Raw genomic sequence first — 18,717 nt, 5'->3', positions numbered from 1 at the left:
TAAAGTAGCCTTGATCGCTTCAATATCAACACTGTGTTCGTGCTGTTTACACTCGTCTGTGACGCTGTGTGAAATATTCACTAGTGTTTTGTGATCATTCACATTTGATTTGATAGAAGAAGTTTCAGCACATTGAAGTTACAGCTCTGAGTGGCTCCAGCTGCTCAGTGAGTCTCTTCCTCTCTTAAAGCCTCAAACTCACACTCTGGCCCTGCTCATTTAATATTCTGCAAACCTTCAGTGAGTTATGTTTGCACTGTGTGATCAATATTTGTATGTTCTGTATCACTTTGTGCGTTTTCCTTTTCCTGTCATGAAGACAGCTCAGACCTGCTGGCGTCTCCAGGTCCTGCTGAGCTTTCAGGTTATGTGATAAATGCTTTGGAAGCCATGGATGGGCCTCACTTTAGACCAGCTCACACAACATACTTCACTAACAACCAGTAACTGTCTGAATTAACTCAGGAATATCTGTAACACATGTACAACTTTATAAAGTGTTCATCCATCATTGGAAAAGTATCAGACTGCTGTCATTGAACATGTTATATTTGAGCCTCTTCAGCAAAACTTCATCATGTGTATCCATGATTATGAACGACATACTGAGGAGGAGCAATGCTTCATAAATGATGAAACAAGTATTAACTAACACTAATGCTGAAGAGTGTGCAGCTGTTATAAAGTGTTAGCAGCAAAACACTAAACATCAACAATACAGAAACACACAGAGGGGAACAACAACATCTACAACAGCAGCTTCACCTGCTGCTCACATCACACACGTGGAAATCACATATTTACTAACATTTTACAGTTAATTCATTTAGATTTAGATTTGTTTACTTTGAAAATTAGACAAAATTAATATTTTCTGGTTCAGAAAAGTCTTAAACACAAAGATTTACATGTTAGTGGCCACGTTGAGCCTCCTGTCAGTGTTTAGTTTCACCAGACTAGCTCTCTGTACCTGGCTATATCACCATGGTAACAGATGCTGAACACAGCCTGGTGTAGATCAGGTTATGTTCAGTGTCAGATTAAAATCAGCTGTAAGTGACACATTTTCTCTGAGTCTTTTATGTCCAGTCTGCTCTGAGCAGCACAGTCTGTGAGCCACATGGTCACACAAGTTTCCATGTATGCAGCTGCTGATGCAGTGTGAAAGAGATGTGGAGCCTAATCTGCTGCACATCTGTTTCACACATCAGAACATCCATCAGTCTGTGTTTAGTCCATTTATCACAGAGAAGATCCACCAACAACATGAATGTCACTTTGATGTGGTGACAAACTCCTTCACCAGATTGTGTGTCAGAGCTGAATGCAGCGAGTAACCTTTCATGTTTAAGTGGATCGAGGTCAAAGTGTCACAGCTTTAATGTGCAGCTGTCAGCTTACAAATAAACTGCAGCACAGAGCGCTCACACACATTCATTCATTCACATGTTAATGATTGCAACCAGCATCGCTTAGTCTCCTTTGATGCAGCAACAGTGTTGCCTGTGTTGTTATAGTTACATATTGTTTATAGCCAGTGTTGGGACTAACGCGTTATTAAGTAACACGTTACAGTAACTACGTTATTATTGTGGTAACGAGCACGGTAACTAGTTATTATGCCAAAATCAGGAACGCGTTAGTCGTTACTGGGATTTAGATAGGGTCATTACTCGTTACTTCGTGTGGTGGCTATCGCGGAGCTTCCACAGATTCAGTAACATTAGCAAGTGGTGGAGGCAGCAGGTGGATGAAGGAAAAGAGACCCGAGGCGGCCGCCGGTCCAAGTGTGAACTGAACTTCAGGTAAGAAGTTATGACCTGCAGTCTCTCTGGGTCAGATATGAACCAAGTTTAGGTGGAGTTTATTTTCGTTATTCTGACTTTTTCCGTACTGCGTACTAGCTAGCATGACGGAGTTTCTATACAGCTGGGTGGGTGCTATGAAGTTAATGATGTTGAACTTTATTTTGTTCATAAGTTATTAGAGTTGCCAACCGTCCCGTCTGGTATTCAGAGACAATATTACGCGTTTCTTATTGAAGTGAAAAGGAACAGTTTGTCCCGTAATTCAGCTACAATGAAAAAGGCACAAAGCTGGAGTTATTCTGTGTCTTTGCTGCACAGTGTCAGGGTTCCTGGGTCGTTGACCCAGTGATTTCAGTTTGTTCATGTTCAGTTTGGTTCGCCACATTAATGTTCTCACTTCCTGTTTTTTCCCGTGTCAGCTTGTCTCCCGTGTCATTAGTCAGATTATGTTCAGCCCTGTACTCACCTGTTTCCAATCATTGTCATCAGTCAACCTGTGTATTTAAGTTCCTCGGTTTCACCAGTTCTCTGTCGTGTCATTGATGTTAATGATGTATGTCTGATGTCGTCTGTATGTCCAGTCAGTCAGTCAGTCAGTCCTTAGTTCATTCATTCAGTCAGCCAGCCATTTCCTCCCTCTGTACTGTTTGCTCACTCCTTCGGCAATAAACATCCACCTTCACCTACCTGCCCGTGAGTCCAGCGTTTGGGTCCTCCTTCTCTCATCCACGACACTACCCTTGACAGAATGACACGACCCCGCGTTGTGGACCCAGCGGACCCTGAACTTTTCGAGCGGCAGGAGGCAGCGCTCCTTCGCTGGACGGAGGGGCTTCGGGGAAAACAGCGGCTCTTCGCGGAGAGAGAGCACGTCTTCGAGGGGACTCGCCTGGCTCTGGGCGGGCCTCGGAGACGCCACGTTCCCCCACCTGCTGCCTCAGCTGCACCGGAGCATTCGCCGCGGAGAGTGCGCGTCACAGCCCAAGCTTCGGCCGCTCGCTCTCCCGCCGCTTCGCTCCTCGCTCGCCCGCCAGCCTTTTCACTCTCCAGCCTTTCCGCCTCGCCACGGCACAGCGGCTACACCTCCCATCTCGGCTCAGCGGAGGCTACCGCGCCAGCGGCTCAGCCGTTTACCCGGCCCGCTTCCTCTTCCCGGGGAAAGCGGCGCACACGCCGCCATAAAACGGACTCTGTTCAGCAACTCCCGGTGGTGAGTTCCAGTGACTGTTTTCCACACCCCTCATCTGATTATCCACTTAAAACACACAACAGACTCTTTTCTGATTCATGGGGAGTTTCCCTCCTTGAGGATGATGTGCACTGGGAAGATTTTTTCTGCTCTGGCTCCCCAAAGACTGTGCAGTCAAAAACTGTAAATAGTGGTGGCAGAAAGACCAGAATACAACCCAATAGACCTGTCAGTGTCACTCACCCAGTCGTTATTTCCACTCCTATCAGTCAGCCTACACCCACTCCAGTGCCAGCTCCCAGGAGGAGGGCAGCTGCGACCCAGTCTACCTCCACACCCGCTCCTGTTTCTCGGGTGGGGGTGACTGGTGTCCAGCCACCTTCTGTGCCTGTCCCAGCGCCCAGGCTGAGGGCAGCCAGAACCCAGCGTGACCTCCCTGGAGGCTTGGAAGAGCTAACCGGTCCACCTACTACTTCACCCTTTCATCCACCTCCTGATCCAGCTTTTCACGCCCTCGCAGTATCACTGGTTAGACTAGCTGAACTGTCCCCTGCCCAGGCACCAGCCTTACGAGCCCAAGCCGTAATTTTATCTCCGTCACTAGCTCACTCTTTAGCTCAGCCATTAGCCTCACCAGCCTCTGTTTATCCGTCAGTCTCCTTAGTCCAATCAGTTCCCTCACCTGCTGTCCAGTCTCCTGCTGCCCTCCAGTCAGTTCCGCCACCTGTAGCTCAGTCTCCACCTGTCCTCCAGTCACCTGTAGCTCAGTCTCCACCTGTCCTCCAGTCACCTGTAGCTCAGTCTCCACCTGTCCTCCAGTCACCTGTAGCCCAGTCTCCACCTGTCCTCCAGTCACCTGTAGTCCAGTCTCCACCTGTCCTCCACTCTTCTGTAGTCCAGTCTGCCGCCCAGTGCCCTGTAGTCCAGTCGCCTCCTGTTTCCCAGTCACCTGTCCACCATCCCGTCCAGTTCCCGGACCTGCAGCCACAGCACCCAGAGCCAGCTGTGAGCCTTCCTGCTTCTCAGCCAGGGGTTTCCGCACCCGCTGGCCCGGCCGCTCCTCAGCCAGGGGTTTCCGCACCCGCTGGCCCGGCCGCTCCTCAGCCAGGGGTTTCCGCACCCGCTGGCCCGGCCGCTCCTCAGCCAGGGGTTTCCGCACCCGCTGGTCCGGCCGCTCCTCAGCCAGGGGCCTCCGCGCCTACTGGCCCTGCCTGTCTCCGGCCAGAGGCCTCCGCGCCTGCATCGCCCGGCCCGGCCTCTGCCTCAGCTGCACCCACGCCCGGCCCGGCCTCTGCCTCAGCTGCACCCACGCCCGGCCCGGCCCGGCCTCTGCCTCAGCTGCACCCACGCCCGGCCCGGCCTCTGCCTCAGAGCCGTCGTCCGCTGCAGCCTCAGAGCCTTCAGCCTCAGAGCCGTCGTCCGCTGCAGCCTCAGAGCCTTCAGCCTCAGAGCCGTCGTCCGCTGCAGCCTCAGAGCCTTCAGCCTCAGAGCCGTCGTCCGCTGCAGCCTCAGAGCCTTCAGCCTCAGAGCCGTCGTCCGCTGCAGCCTCAGAGCCTTCAGCCTCAGAGCCGTCGTCCGCTGCAGCCTCAGAGCCTTCAGCCTCAGAGCCGTCGTCCGCTGCAGCCTCAGAGCCTTCAGCCTCAGAGCCGTCGTCCGCTGCAGCCTCAGAGCCTTCAGCCTCAGAGCCTTCGTCCGCTGCAGCCTCAGAGCCTTCGTCCTCAGAGCCTTCGTCCTCAGAGCCTTCGTCCTCAGAGCCTTCAGCCTCAGAGCCTTCAGCCTCAGAGCCTTCAGCCTCGTTTGGGTCTGGAGCTAAACGGCCATTTTCTAGACCGCTGGCTAGGCCACTGGCCGGGCGCCATCGCCGTCGTGGGCGGCCCACAGACCCTCTTCGCCTGAGTGGCCGCCGTCGCCTTCCGCACGGCCGGCCCCCGGACCGCCTTCGCCTGAGTGGCCGCCGTCGCCTTCCGCACGGCCGGCCCCCGGACCGCCTTCGCCTGAGTGGCCGCCGTCGCCTTCCGCACGGCCGGCCCCCGGACCGCCTTGGCCTGAGTGGCCGCCGTCGCCTTCCGCACGGCCGGCCCCCGGACCGCCTTGGCCTGAGTGGCCGCCGTCGCCTTCCGCACAGCCGGCCCCCCGAACTGTGTCCACGTCGCCGCCGTTGCCTTCCGCGCGGCCGGCCCCCGGACCAGTGCTGTCGCCATTGCCGTCCGCACGGTCGGCCCCCTGAACTGTCTCGTCTCGGCCACGGGCCGCGTGGACACCCACCTGAACTGTCTCGTCTCGGCCACGGGCCACGGGGGCGCCCTCCTGAACTGTCTTGGTGTGGACTCCGTCCCTCCGTCCTGGGCCCCCTCCGCCCGCCCTGTTCTGGTTTTTTTTCTTTCTCTTTTGGCCGTCGGGTGCCGGCCTTTGAAGGGGGGGGGTACTGTCAGGGTTCCTGGGTCGTTGACCCAGTGATTTCAGTTTGTTCATGTTCAGTTTGGTTCGCCACATTAATGTTCTCACTTCCTGTTTTTTCCCGTGTCAGCTTGTCTCCCGTGTCATTAGTCAGATTATGTTCAGCCCTGTACTCACCTGTTTCCAATCATTGTCATCAGTCAACCTGTGTATTTAAGTTCCTCGGTTTCACCAGTTCTCTGTCGTGTCATTGATGTTAATGATGTATGTCTGATGTCGTCTGTATGTCCAGTCAGTCAGTCAGTCAGTCAGTGAGTCCTTAGTTCATTCATTCAGTCAGCCAGCCATTTCCTCCCTCTGTACTGTTTGCTCACTCCTTCGGCAATAAACATCCACCTTCACCTACCTGCCCGTGAGTCCAGCGTTTGGGTCCTCCTTCTCTCATCCACGACACTACCCTTGACACACAGCTGCGTCGTCTTCTTTCATTCTCTCACCCTCTCTCTCCTGTTTCTACTTCAATCATGAAACTGATCAGCTGATCGGCTCTCTTGTTTGTTTATCGCCCACTTTGCGCCAAAAGAGGAAACCAGCGGATGTCGCGCTAAACAACAGCAGCACGTTTAAGCTTGATCAGCTGTTGTTAGAATTTATTTAATATTAATTTCTAGTATCAGCTGATGTTTGCTGGAGCCACAGCTGCAAAAAAGCTGCTGGTCATGATATGGTTTGGTTATCTGGTGAGAGGGAAACATGAAGATGAAACCAGGAGATGTCCTTACTGAATCATCAGAGCTGTGATGGAGAAACAGGTTTACCTTTTATGTGACATGAATGAGTTGAAGGGAAGTTATGAACTGTTTCTGAGAGACAAATAACACCAGGATCCTTTTCTAAGTAGCTGACAGCTGGTAACTGTGCAGGTGCGGATCTAGCAAAGTGTTGCCAGGGGGGGGCAGGTAGAGCATTAACAGGGAAAGGGGGGCACAAAGAAATACTTTTCTTTCTTATTCTCATTTAAAATGTCTAGCTGTTAATAAATAGTGTACATCACTGTCACAACAGTGTTTATTTTCATTCAAAGGCTTTATGATTTTTCCTATAATGGTGGGCCGGTCTATAGTCAAAATGTCCGGGCCAATTTTCTGTCTCAGTCCAGCCCTGTATGGAGCTCATCTGCAGTCTGGTGTTACCTACAACTTCCTATTCAGAAGGCAGAATTTCTGAGTTCTAAGTACAATCGAAAGCACCACGACTGCAGTTTTTGTGTTGGATGTAAAAGGCGCACATGACACTGTGACGTAGGCTAGAATCATGGCAGCAGTCAATGACGGTCCAGGCGTGGGATTTCTCTCGTGGAAATATGCACATTATCTTTTCCTTTCTATTGGTAGGTGGCACAGTGCACTTGTGGCAAGTAAACAAGCTAGAAGACTGGCAAAGTTATGGAAGCAACACATTAACAAGAGAATTCTGAGTAAAACCAAAGTTACTTTCCCTAGTAACTAGTTACTTTGAAAGTAACGAGTAACTTGAAGTAACTGAGTTACTTTTGAGAGAAGTAAGTAACTAGTAATGTAACTAAGTTACTAATTTAAAGTAACTTACCCAACACTGTTTATAGCTCTGTGTCACCTGTTAATGTAACAATATTTCTTATTAATGGAGGTGAAATCAGTGGGTCTACTTTGTGTGGAAGAAGACAGAAATAACGTATGAATGGTCGTTGTGTGGATGTGGAGAAGAGAGGCCCCAAATGCAGGCTGAAGCTGAACATCCTGGATGACTCAAACGGTTTCCCTCTGCAGTGACAGCTGCTTGATGCTGTTTTGTTTTAAAGCCCATCAGAAACACATAAATACCTTAACAGTACAATTTTTATTAATATTTTTAATGAAGCTTTTTTTCCCAGGAGGTCTTAGTGATGCTGTAAATGTCAATAAGTGCAGTTTTATTCTCACAGACAAACTGTCACATGTTAAAAAACTGTTGAAGGTAAACGTTACAAATTTGTGGACTCATTTCTATAAACTGACTTCAATCAAGCAGCAACTAAATTGTCAAATAGAGCTAAAATATTTTCATGAATTATTTTCAGCACTCATTCATTGACAGACAGACTTTATTGTGTGAAGAGCGTGTCGTTTACCTGAGCTGTGAGATAAAAGGCAGACACTGCAGCAAACTCCTCACTTCACTCTCTTCATGTGAGCAGCCTGTCAGCTTCACTTGTTTCTTCTCTGGTTGGAGTTTCAGCAGTTCCAGGAGGATGGAGGTCTTTCTCTCTGAGAGGTCTATGGACCAGACTGCAGGAGCTGACTGGAAAACTGGCTGTAATGATGGAAGGACACTCAGACCTGTTTTAGTCTCACAGTCCTTCACATGGGAGCACAGATCCAACAGGAAGTTAATCTGATATTGCTTCAGATCATCATCATCATCCTCCATGTGTCTCTCATGAAAAGGGAATGTCTGATATGTGCACACTGATGCTAACAGCTCCAGGATCTTCTCTCCTGTCTGCTGCTCTCTCTCTGCTGCTGCACAGAACAGACTCACAAAGATCCTGACTGCTCCATGACGATTCCAAACATGAACACTGGAACAATAAGAAGGAAACATTCAGTGATGATTTGATGTGAGCTGCATAAAAACAGCCACACACTGCTGATTGACTCCATCTGGTCCATGGTTCCTGTACATAATGACGCTCCATGTCAAATATATCATAAAAGAGGGAAACATATCATCTCAGTTGCAGCACATAACTAATTTATTAATCCTCATAAAAACAAGAAAACACAAATATTTTAGAAATTTGTCAAAATTCCACTTTTAGAAGCTTCTTTAAATCAAGAAGAGACGGTAAAAACTTTACTTTAAGATTAAATGAATAGAAAAGTTGTTTTTCTGCTTTCTTTGTAAAGTAACTATATACTATGTGTATACTGCATGTGGTGAACGCATGTTCTCCATCAAAACTCTTCACTAAGCTTCTGAATACAATCTGACTTACCTGAGCTGTGAGATAAAAGGCAGACACTGCAGCAAACTCCTCACTTCACTCTCTTCATGTGAGCAGCCTCTCAGCTCCACTTGTTTCTTCTCTGGTTGGAGTTTCAGCAGCTCCAGGAGGATGGAGGTCTTTCTCTCTGAGAGGTCTATGGACCAGACTGCAGGAGCTGACTGGAAAACTGGCTGTAATGATGGAAGGACACTCAGACCTGTTTTAGTCTCATAAGAGTACAGGTCCAGGAGGAAGTCACACCATTTCTCTTTAAGAGGACTGTTTTTGTATGTGCACACTGATGCTAACGGCTCCAGGATCTTCTCTCCTGTCTGCTGCTCTCTCTCTGCTGCTGCACAGAACAGACTCACAAAGATCCTGACTTCATCATTCAAAACATTAAATCTGTAACAATAAGAAGGAAACATTCAGTGATGATTTGATGTGAGCTGAATTGAAACAACTGCACACTGCTGACACACTTTGCAATGTTTGTGAGTTTAATCTGGATCTTTGCTGATTTTCTGTCTTCAGTAAAATGAAACTTTGATAAAAATCAGAGTCTCTTTATTTCTTTGGAAGTCAGCAAACTCATAAATTGAGCAGAGGATCAAATAATTATGTCACTGCTGTAAAAAGGTAGAACACTGTGAGAACAGCTGTAATACAGTGTTGTATTATTCATGTACGTCGGAGTATTTGGAGAGTTTAGATTTTATATTTGCTATGGTCACTGAATCCTGGTGTTTCTTGGTTTAATGCAGTAACGTCTGTTTTCTACAATGTTTATATGACAGGAAATGCTGTTTGCGTTGGATTCTCTATGATGAAGGAGATGGCGAGCCACCTCTGAACCTCATCACCTCCTTAGCCTGAGCAGCTGCTCTGAGTTTTCACTGTGCCAGACGAGGAGGCCACGCCCCCTTTTCCAGCCTTCACCTGAGTTCACCTGTGTGAAAGCACAGCACCAAACAGCTTAGCTGCTGTGTTTCACTCAGGAGCACTTTGGAAGTGAACCTGACTGGACGTCTTTACTAAAAGTGACTGACTACAAACCAGAGGAGCCAACGACAGAACTTCCAAACTCTTCAACATCCCAGAGACACTTTCCTGCATCATCAGGTGACTCCTTGTGATGAGGGAGCAGCTAAAGTAGCCTTGATCGCTTCAATATCAACACTGTGTTCGTGCTGTTTACACTCGTCTGTGACGCTGTGTGAAATATTCACTAGTGTTTTGTGATCATTCACATTTGATTTGATAGAAGAAGTTTCAGGACATTGAAGTTACAGCTCTGAGTGGCTGCAGCTGCTCAGTGAGTCTCTTCCTCTCTTAAAGCCTCAAACTCACACTCTGGCCCTGCACATTTAATATTCTGCAAACCTTCAGTGAGTTATGTTTGCACTGTGTGATCAATATTTGTATGTTCTGTATCACTTTGTGCGTTTTCCTTTTCCTGTCATGAAGACAGCTCAGACCTGCTGGCGTCTCCAGGTCCTGCTGAGCTTTCAGGTTATGTGATAAATGCTTTGGAAGTCATGGATGGGCCTCACTTTAGACCAGCTCACACAACATACTTCACTAACAACCAGTAACTGTCTGAATTAACTCAGGAATATCTGTAACACATGTACAACTTTATAAAGTGTTCGTCCATCATTGGAAAAGTATCAGACTGCTGTCATTGAACATGTTATATTTGAGCCTCTTCAGCAAAACTTCATCATGTGTATCCATGATTATGAACGACTTACTGAGGAGGAGTAATGCTTCATAAATGATGAAACAAGTATTAACTAACACTAATGCTGAAGAGTGTGCAGCTGTTATGAAGTGTTAGCAGCAAAACTGTCATGGTCCTGAGTCTTGGACTATGTCCCCCACCGCCCGCCCTGGTCGGGTCGTTTTCTGCTTTTTGGTTGTTGTTTTTTTTTTTTTTTGGGGGGGGGGGGGGGGGGGGGGGGGGGGTTTGGGTTTGTTTTTGTGTTTCTGTTGGGCTGTCTGGAGCCAGCCCTTGGGGGGGGGGGGGGGGGGGGGGGGTACTGTCATGGTCCTGAGTCTGAGGAATCAGTTTTTTGTGTTTCCTTATGCTTTTGTTCATTCCGAGTGTGTATTCTGTTGTGATTTTGCCATTTGTTAGGCTTCTGTTCTTTGCCTGCCTGCTCCCACTTCTCTGTCTGTCCATGGTGTTATTGTGTCTGCTCATGAGTTTGCCTGTCAAGTTCAGTGTCCTGTCTGGTTCTCTGTGTCTGTTAGTTTCCTGTTTTATTCTGAAAGTTCATGTCTCATGTCAGTGTGTTCAGTTTTACCTCTCCCCTGTCTCGTTAGCCTAATTGCTCCCAGCTGTGTCTCCCTCCTGTGGCCCATTCCCTGATTACTCCCCGTGTATTTAAGCCCTGTGTTTTCCTGTGCTCTCTGTTGTGTCGTCTGTTTAACACCATGTCTGTCTGCATCATTCTGTGTAACCCGGTGTTCAGTCTGCATCTCTCCGCCATCTTTCTTTGTGCATTTTGTTCCTCCTCCCGTGCGTGTTTGGTTTAAGTTGAGTTCTTTAGTTTTCCACAGTTTAGGTTGGTTTTCTCCCCGCTCTGCTCCTCCTGTTTTTGTCACCTTATCACCTCTGCAAATAAACATTCACTCGCACCCCAGTCAGTGCCTGCATTTTGAATCCTTTTCTCAATTCACCACACGACTGCTGCGCAGCCGTGACAAAAACACTAAACATCAACAATACAGAAACACACAGAGGGGAATGTTAGGTTTTGTATTGTTGATTGCCATTTATGCTTAGAAATATCTACTTATATATGCTTAGAGTTTTGTAATTAGTTGTAGATTGGTAGAGGTTTGATCCTTGATGGTCTGCAAACTTTGTGTGCATTAGAGAGCACTCTGGGAGCACGAGAGAGGTCGTACCTTGTCTTGTTGTTTTATGGTAAGATTATTGTAGCTACGTCTGTTCTAGTCTAAGTGCTTCAACTGCTGGACTTCCTCACCGTGTTATCTAGGGTGAAGCATCTAGGGTGAGACTACCCTCTTCCTGATCAAGGATGTTTGCTTTTGTGCTTTCATGTTATATGACCCTTTGATCAGCAGTACACACACACACACACACACACACACCTACACACACACACACACACACACACACACACACACACACACACACACACACACGGTACTCTTTGTTTGTATGTAGACGTCATATGTTAATGAACCTATGCATATTCATGTAACCTCAATAAAAGAGCAGTGTTACGGGGGAACGGACGAGAGCTACTGGGGTCAAGCGAAGGAACGGCGTTTGTCCAGTTCTCTCCCGTGGACGAGAAACATGAAGAACTTTGCCTACTTCGTGTCTTGCTTTGCAGTGTAATTATATTGTCTTCAACGTTCCAGCGAATAGGTTCAAGATACAAACCTATCAGGGAACAACAACATATACAACAGCAGCTTCATCTGCTGCTCACATCACACACGTGGAAATCACATATTTACTAACATTTTACAGTTAATTCATTTAGATTTGTTTACACTGAAAGTTTGTAAAATTAGACTACATTAATATTTTCTGGTTCAGAAAAGTCTTAAACAAAGATTCACATGTTCGTGGCCACGTTGAGCCTCCTGTCAGTGTTTAGTTTCACCAGACTAGCTCTCTGTACCTGGCTATATCACCATGGTAACAGATGCTGAACACAGCCTGGTGTAGATCAGGTTATGTTCAGTGTCAGATTAAAATCAGCTGTAAGTGACACATTTTCTCTGAGTCTTTTATGTCCAGTCTGCTCTGAGCAGCACAGTCTGTGAACCACATGGTCACACAAGTTTCCATGTATGCAGCTGCTGATGCAGTGTGAAACAGATGTGGAGCCTAATCTGCTGCACATCTGTTTCACACATCAGAACATCCATCAGTCTGTGTTTAGTCCATTTATCACAGAGAAGATCCACCAACAACATGAACGTCACTTTGATGTGGTGACAAACTCCTTCACCAGATTGTGTGTCAGAGCTGAATGCAGCGAGTAACCTTTCATGTTTAAGTGGATCGAGGTCAAAGTGTCACAGCTTTAATGTGCAGCTGTCAGCTTACAAATAAACTGCAGCACAGAGCGCTCACACACATTCATTCATTCACATGTTAATGATTGCAACCAGCATCGCTTAGTCTCCTTTGATGCAGCAACAGTGTTGCCTGTGTTGTTATAGTTACATATTGTTTATAGCCAGTGTTGGGACTAACGCGTTATTAAGTAACACGTTACAGTAACTACGTTATTATTGTGGTAACGAGCACGGTAACTAGTTATTATGCCAAAATCATGAACGCGTTAGTCGTTACTGGGATTTAGATAGGGTCATTACTCGTTACTTCGTGTGGTGGCTATCGCGGAGCTTCCACAGATTCAGTAACATTAGCAAGTGGTGGAGGCAGCAGGTGGATGAAGGAAAAGAGACCCGAGGCGGCCGCCGGTCCAAGTGTGAACTGAACTTCAGGTAAGAAGTTATGACCTGCAGTCTCTCTGGGTCAGATATAAACCAAGTTTAGGTGGAATTTATTTTCGTTATTCTGACTTTTTCCGTACTGCGTACTAGCTAGCATGACAGAGTTTCTATACAGCTGGGTGGGTGCTATGAAGTTAATGATGTTGAACTTTATTTTGTTCATAAGTTATTAGAGTTGCCAACCGTCCCGTCTGGTATTCAGAGAAAATATTACGCGTTTCTTATTGAGGTGAAAAGGAACAGTTTGTCCCGTAATTCAGCTGCAATGAAAAAGGCACAAAGCTGGAGTTATTCTGTGTCTTTGCTGCACAGCTGCCTCTTCTTCTCTCATTCTCCCCCCTCCCTCTCCCATTTCTACTTCAATCATGAAACTGATCAGTGATCAGCTGATCGGCTCTCTTGTTTGTTTATCGCCCACTTTGCGCCAAAAGAGGAAACCAGCGGATGTCGCGCTAAACAACAGCAGCACGTTTAAGCTTGATCAGCTATTGTTAGAATTTATTTAATATTAATTTCTAGTATCAGCTGATGTTTGCTGGAGCCACAGCTGCAAAAAAGCTGCTGGTCATGATGTCAGTTTGGATATGTGGTGAGAGGGAAACATGAAGATGAAACCAGGAGATGTCCTTACTGAATCATCAGAGCTGAACAGGTGATGGAGAAACAGGTTTACCTTTTATGTGACATGAATGAGTTGAAGGGAAGTTATGAACTGTTTCTGAGAGACAAATAACACCAGGATCCTTTTTTAGGTAGCTGACAGCTGGTAACTGTGCAGGTGCGGATCTAGCAAAGTTTTGCCAGGGGGGGCAGGTAGAGCATTAACAGGGAAAGGGGGGCACAAAGAAATACTTTTCTTTCTTATTCTCATTTAAAATGTCTAGCTTTTAAAAAATAATTATCTGAATCTTACAACAAACGATTGATAGATTGATGCATATATATCATCAGAACAGTGAGCATCACTGTCACAACAGTGTTTATTTTCATTCAAAGGCTTTATGATTTTTCCTATAATGGCGGCCGGTCTCTAGTCAAAATGCCCGGGACGATTTATTTGTCCCAGTCCAGCCCTGTATGGAGCTCATCTGCAGTCTGGTGTTACCTACAACTTCCTATTCAGAAGGCAGAATTTCCGAGTTCTGAGTACAATCGAAAGCACCACGACTGCAGTTTTTGTGTTGGATGTAAAAGGCGCACATGACGCTGTGACGTAGGCTAGAATCATGGCAGCAGTCAATGACGGTCCAGGCGTGGGATTTCTCTCGTGGAAATATGCACATTATCTTTTCCTTTCTATTGGTAGGTGGCACAGTGCACTTGTGGCAAGTAAACAAGCTAGAAGACTGGCAAAGTTATGGAAGCAACACATTAACAAGAGAATTCTGAGTAAAACCAAAGTTACTTTCCCTAGTAACTAGTTACTTTGAAAGTAACGAGTAACTTGAAGTAACTGAGTTACTTTTGAGAGAAGTAACTAGTAATGTAACTAAGTTACTATTTTAAAGTAACTTACCCAACACTGTTTATAGCTCTGTGTCACCTGTTAATGTAACAATATTTCTTATTAATGGAGGTGAAATCAGTGGGTCTGCTTTGTGTGGAAGAAGACAGAAATAACGTATGAATGGTCGTTGTGTGGATGTGGAGAAGAGAGGCCCCAAATGCAGGCTGAAGCTGAACATCCTGGATGACTCAAACTGTTTCCCTCTGCAGTGACAGCTGCTTGATGCTGTTTTGTTTTAAAGCCCATCAGAAACACATAAATACCTTAACAGTACAATTTTTATTAATATTTTTAATGAAGCTTTTTTTCCCAGGAGGTCTTAGTGATGCTGTAAATGTCAATAAGTGCAGTTTTATTCTCACAGACAAACTGTCACATGTTAAAAAACTGTTGAAGGTAAACGTTACAAATTTGTGGACTCATTTCTATAAACTGACTTCAATCAAGCAGCAACTAAATTGTCAAATAGAGCTAAAATATTTTCATGAATTATTTTCAGCACTCATTTATTGATAGACAGACTATATTGTGTGAAGAACATGTCGTGTACCTGAGCTGTGAGATAAAAGGCAGACACTGCAGCAAACTCCTCACTTCACTCTCTTCATGTGAGCAGCCTGTCAGCTTCACTTGTTTCTTCTCTGGTTGGAGTTTCAGCAGCTCCAGGAGGATGGAGGTCTTTCTCTCTGAGAGGTCTATGGACCAGACTGCAGGAGCTGACTGGAAAACTGGCTGTAATGATGGAAGGACACTCACACCTGTTTTAGTCTCATAAGAGTACAGGTCCAGGAGGAAGTCACACCATTTCACTTTAAGAGGACTGTTTTTGTATGTGCACACTGATGCTAATGGCTCCAGGATCTTCTCTCCTGTCTGCTGCTCTCTCTCTGCTGCTGCACAGAACAGACTCACAAAGATCCTCGTTCTGTCTTCATCTGATGTCTCAGCATCAACTCTGGAACAATAAGAAGGAAACATTCAGTGATGATTTGATGTGAGCTGCATTGAAACAGCCACACACTGCTGATGGACTTGCCTATGTGTGTCCTGTATATAATGAAAGTCCATTTTAAAGCCGTCTTCCATCAGAGCAGCTGAGCATAGTATTTAGACTGTTTCTGACTCACAGTCAGTGTTGGGAAGGTAAGTTTTCAAATGTATTCCACTACAGATTACAGATTACATGCCCCAAAAGGTATTTTGTAACTGTCAGGGGTTGCTGAGTGGATGTGGAGAAAAGGACTCAAACGCAGGACTCACGGTGAAGATGCAGGGTGTTTATTGTGAGGGACGAATGACGAAAACAGGAGATGGCTGGCTGACTGACTGAATAACTGAATGAATGGCTGACTGATCTGGACTTGGAAGGCAAACATGGGGCATAGACAGTAGTGACAACATTAATGACGCGACGCTGACCAGGAGAGAACTGAGGACTTAAATACACTGGCTGAACAATGACTGATAGGTGACAGGTGAGTGAGCAGCTGAACACAATTGAACTAACGATACATGGAATAAGAACTAGAACATAATGCACACAGAGTAACGTAACACAAAACAGGAAGTGGAACGTACAGAGGATAAACAGTGAACATGAACTGAAAATACTGGGTCAACGACCCAGAAACCCTGACAGTAACGTATTCTGAATACTATGGATTACAAAATATATTATCATGCTTTTTACAACTACATTAATGTCCTATTGCTGTGTGATTTATTACTATTACTGAAGGTTACTCACCATACCAATACCAACTCGACTTAAAATTTATTTCACACCTCAAACCTTTAGTAAACAATTAAACAAATAAGAGTAAACTGCAATCATTTACTGGTAGCAATAAAATAATCTTCTACGTCTTAAGCTCTGTCCACACCTATACAGCTTTTTCTATGTGTTTGGGCCTTTCGTTCACACGTAAACGGCATTTTGAATAATCTAAAACTGAGATTTTTTGAAACTCCTTCTTTGCATTTACGTGGACGAGGAATACGGGGTTCATCACGCAGCGTCAAAAGTTGTGCGTCTTTTTTCACGTCTTACTATCTGCAGTTTTTACACACTTACACACACAGTTACTGTCCCCCCATTCAAAGGCAGAGGCCTCATTATTTTATGTGTAAAGCGGACCCTCGTTTATTGCGGCAGTTAGGTTCTAAAAAATCCCGTGATAGGTGAAATCTGTACAGTAGTCAGCTTCATTTTTTAAAGTTATTATAGATGTTTGAAGGCTGTAAATAACCTCACTACAAGCTGTACACTTTCCTCAGACAGGTATGAACATTTTCACTCTTCTCTCGCTTGTTTAAACACAAAGTTCAAACCTTGTTAGAAAATTAAGTCCAGTATTATAGAAGAAACCAAAGATCAAACCCTGTTTTCAGAACATGGGAACAGAGCAGCTGCAGAGAGTTCAACATTAATGAATCAATGGTACAGAAGTAGACGAAGCAAGAAGAATGAGTCAAGTTTGACTCCTCTGACTGTTTGGCTTTGCTTAATGCGTCTTATAATCTGAAGAATGTGGTAACTTCTAGCTTCCTTTAGCATGTGCAGAAGTCAAACTTTTGGTGCCATAGTTAGCGTCTTCCTCAGCCTTTTGGGAGCTACCGCAGGAGCCTCTGACGTGCAAAACGTTTCGTCGACATTGTTGTGTTTTGTTATGATCCAATGTTGTCAGTGTTTCTTTTATGTGTGACTCCTCCCACCAGAGGATGGTTGTGGGTTTTTTCCCCTTTTCTTTCTTAGGAAGTGGACACCTGGGCGTGCCTGCTGAGTATTTGGTTGCAGTCTCTTCCTGTCCTCGGATTGGATAATTGGTTTACCACCTCCAGTATTTACCCACCAGATGACAGCCAACTGGCCGCCCTCTCTCCTAGCCTCCACCATCCAACAAAGAAGAGCATGTGTTTTTGATTCGTTGTTTCGTAAAGTGTCTTTGCCCATTGATTTGCCAGTATAACCATGTGTGTGTGTGTGTGTGTGTGTGTGTGTGTGTGTGTGTGTGTGTGTGTGTGTGTGTGTGTGTGTGCCGTTAGTACCTTAATCTTGAAAATAGCTGTAAATAGATTTGTAAAGTAGCAATCGTGTATTTTGTTCACCTTGTATATATTGTTCACTGCAGCAGCCTAGTAGGCGTGAGAAGCCATTTTTGTTGATTAAGTTTTCTCCTGTTTTTCATTTAGAAAGTTCGGTAACTGAATTGCCTTTTGGTTGGTTTTCATTTGTGTAGGAAAGCGTAGGGACCAATAGGGAGTTTTGTTTGTTATTTTTGGCACTGCTCACTGCTGAAGCAAATAAATGGCTGCTTAGCACTTTGAAAGATACGACTGTTTGTGTTCTTGCTTTGGTGGTGCGTGAGTGGGGCCAATTTCTTGTTGTGCTCAATACACGCCTAGACTAAGAACATAACAGTTTGTTGGGGAGAAAACTTACAAACATACAGGACAGCAGAGTGACACCGCTAGCAAGTGAAGAGTTATGTAAATTTGACAAGCTGAACACATTCTGTACTGGACAGGAGACACAAGGTTGGCTGTAGACCATTAACAATCAATCAGGACGCAGAACACAATGCGCTGTTAAAAAAGAAAGAAAAATGTGCAGAATTGCACGGACCACACTGCCCATGACGGTACAGTCTTCAGGGCTGTGCCTGTAACACTGCTCATATTCCCTTACTATTAAAATATTTTTTCAATAATAATTTATAAAAATATTTCTTACACCTCGCAGTCCAAGGTGTCAAGGGATCCGAGGTACTTGAATTGTGCAACTTTTGATGGAGATGAAGATGTTGCGGTGGCCTCTGGGTCTCACACGACTAGACCGAATGAAGAACAAAGATGTCAGGAAACGGTGGGAGTGACACTGATCACAAACAAGATGCAAGAGGCGAGGCGCCGATGGTACGGCCATGTTGCCCGTAGCGATAAGAACTGCATCGCAAAGAAAGCCCAGCAATTAGATCTGGGTGACAACAGGCCACGAGGAAGACCAAAAAAGCGCTGGATGGACCAAATCAAAGATGATATGAAGGTTGTGAATGTTACACCAGAAGACGCCCTGGATAGGAAGAAGTGGAAGGAGGCATGCAAAACAGCAGACCCAGCATCGCGGGATATGAACCGCTAGGAAGGAGAGATTTCTTACAGCTCTAATGTGCAGCTGTCAGCTTACAAATAAACCGCAGCACAGAGCGCTCACACACATCTATTCATTCACTTCTTCATAGATGTTTATCATCCATTCATGTGCTCATGTTTGTGACTGATGAAGGCGGCATTCGATTGG

General features: G+C 45.7%; 3 protein-coding genes across 5 annotated transcripts in view; 1 reads left to right on the top strand and 2 right to left on the bottom strand.

Moving 5' to 3' along the window:
- LOC143415587 (uncharacterized) overlaps nt 1-12,441 on the bottom strand; it is a 42,220-nt gene extending 29,779 nt beyond the window's left edge. Inside the window, exons 1-3 of the mRNA XM_076880826.1 lie at nt 12,374-12,441; nt 8,411-8,806; nt 7,544-7,993 (exon numbers count right to left, since the gene is read on the bottom strand). Of these exons, the coding sequence (XP_076736941.1) occupies nt 7,544-7,993; nt 8,411-8,806; nt 12,374-12,441 (914 nt within the window). The remainder of the gene's footprint in view (nt 1-7,543; nt 7,994-8,410; nt 8,807-12,373) is intronic.
- LOC101477089 (protein NLRC3) overlaps nt 1-18,717 on the top strand; it is a 374,972-nt gene that overhangs the window by 166,970 nt on the left and 189,285 nt on the right. The window lies entirely within an intron of this gene.
- Nucleotides 14,731-18,717, bottom strand: part of LOC143415595 (nucleotide-binding oligomerization domain-containing protein 1-like) — a 93,003-nt gene continuing 89,016 nt past the window's right edge. For both annotated transcript variants that reach the window (XM_076880869.1, XM_076880868.1), the window contains one exon: nt 14,731-15,372. In XM_076880869.1, coding sequence (XP_076736984.1) covers nt 14,913-15,372 — 460 coding nt within the window. In that variant the 3' untranslated portion in view covers nt 14,731-14,912. The remainder of the gene's footprint in view (nt 15,373-18,717) is intronic.

Source organism: Maylandia zebra, unplaced genomic scaffold (assembly GCF_041146795.1).
Source record: "Maylandia zebra isolate NMK-2024a unplaced genomic scaffold, Mzebra_GT3a scaffold01, whole genome shotgun sequence".
In the NCBI taxonomy this organism is placed as follows: Eukaryota; Metazoa; Chordata; class Actinopteri; order Cichliformes; family Cichlidae; genus Maylandia; species Maylandia zebra.
This window is presented reverse-complemented; position numbering and strand designations above follow the sequence as displayed.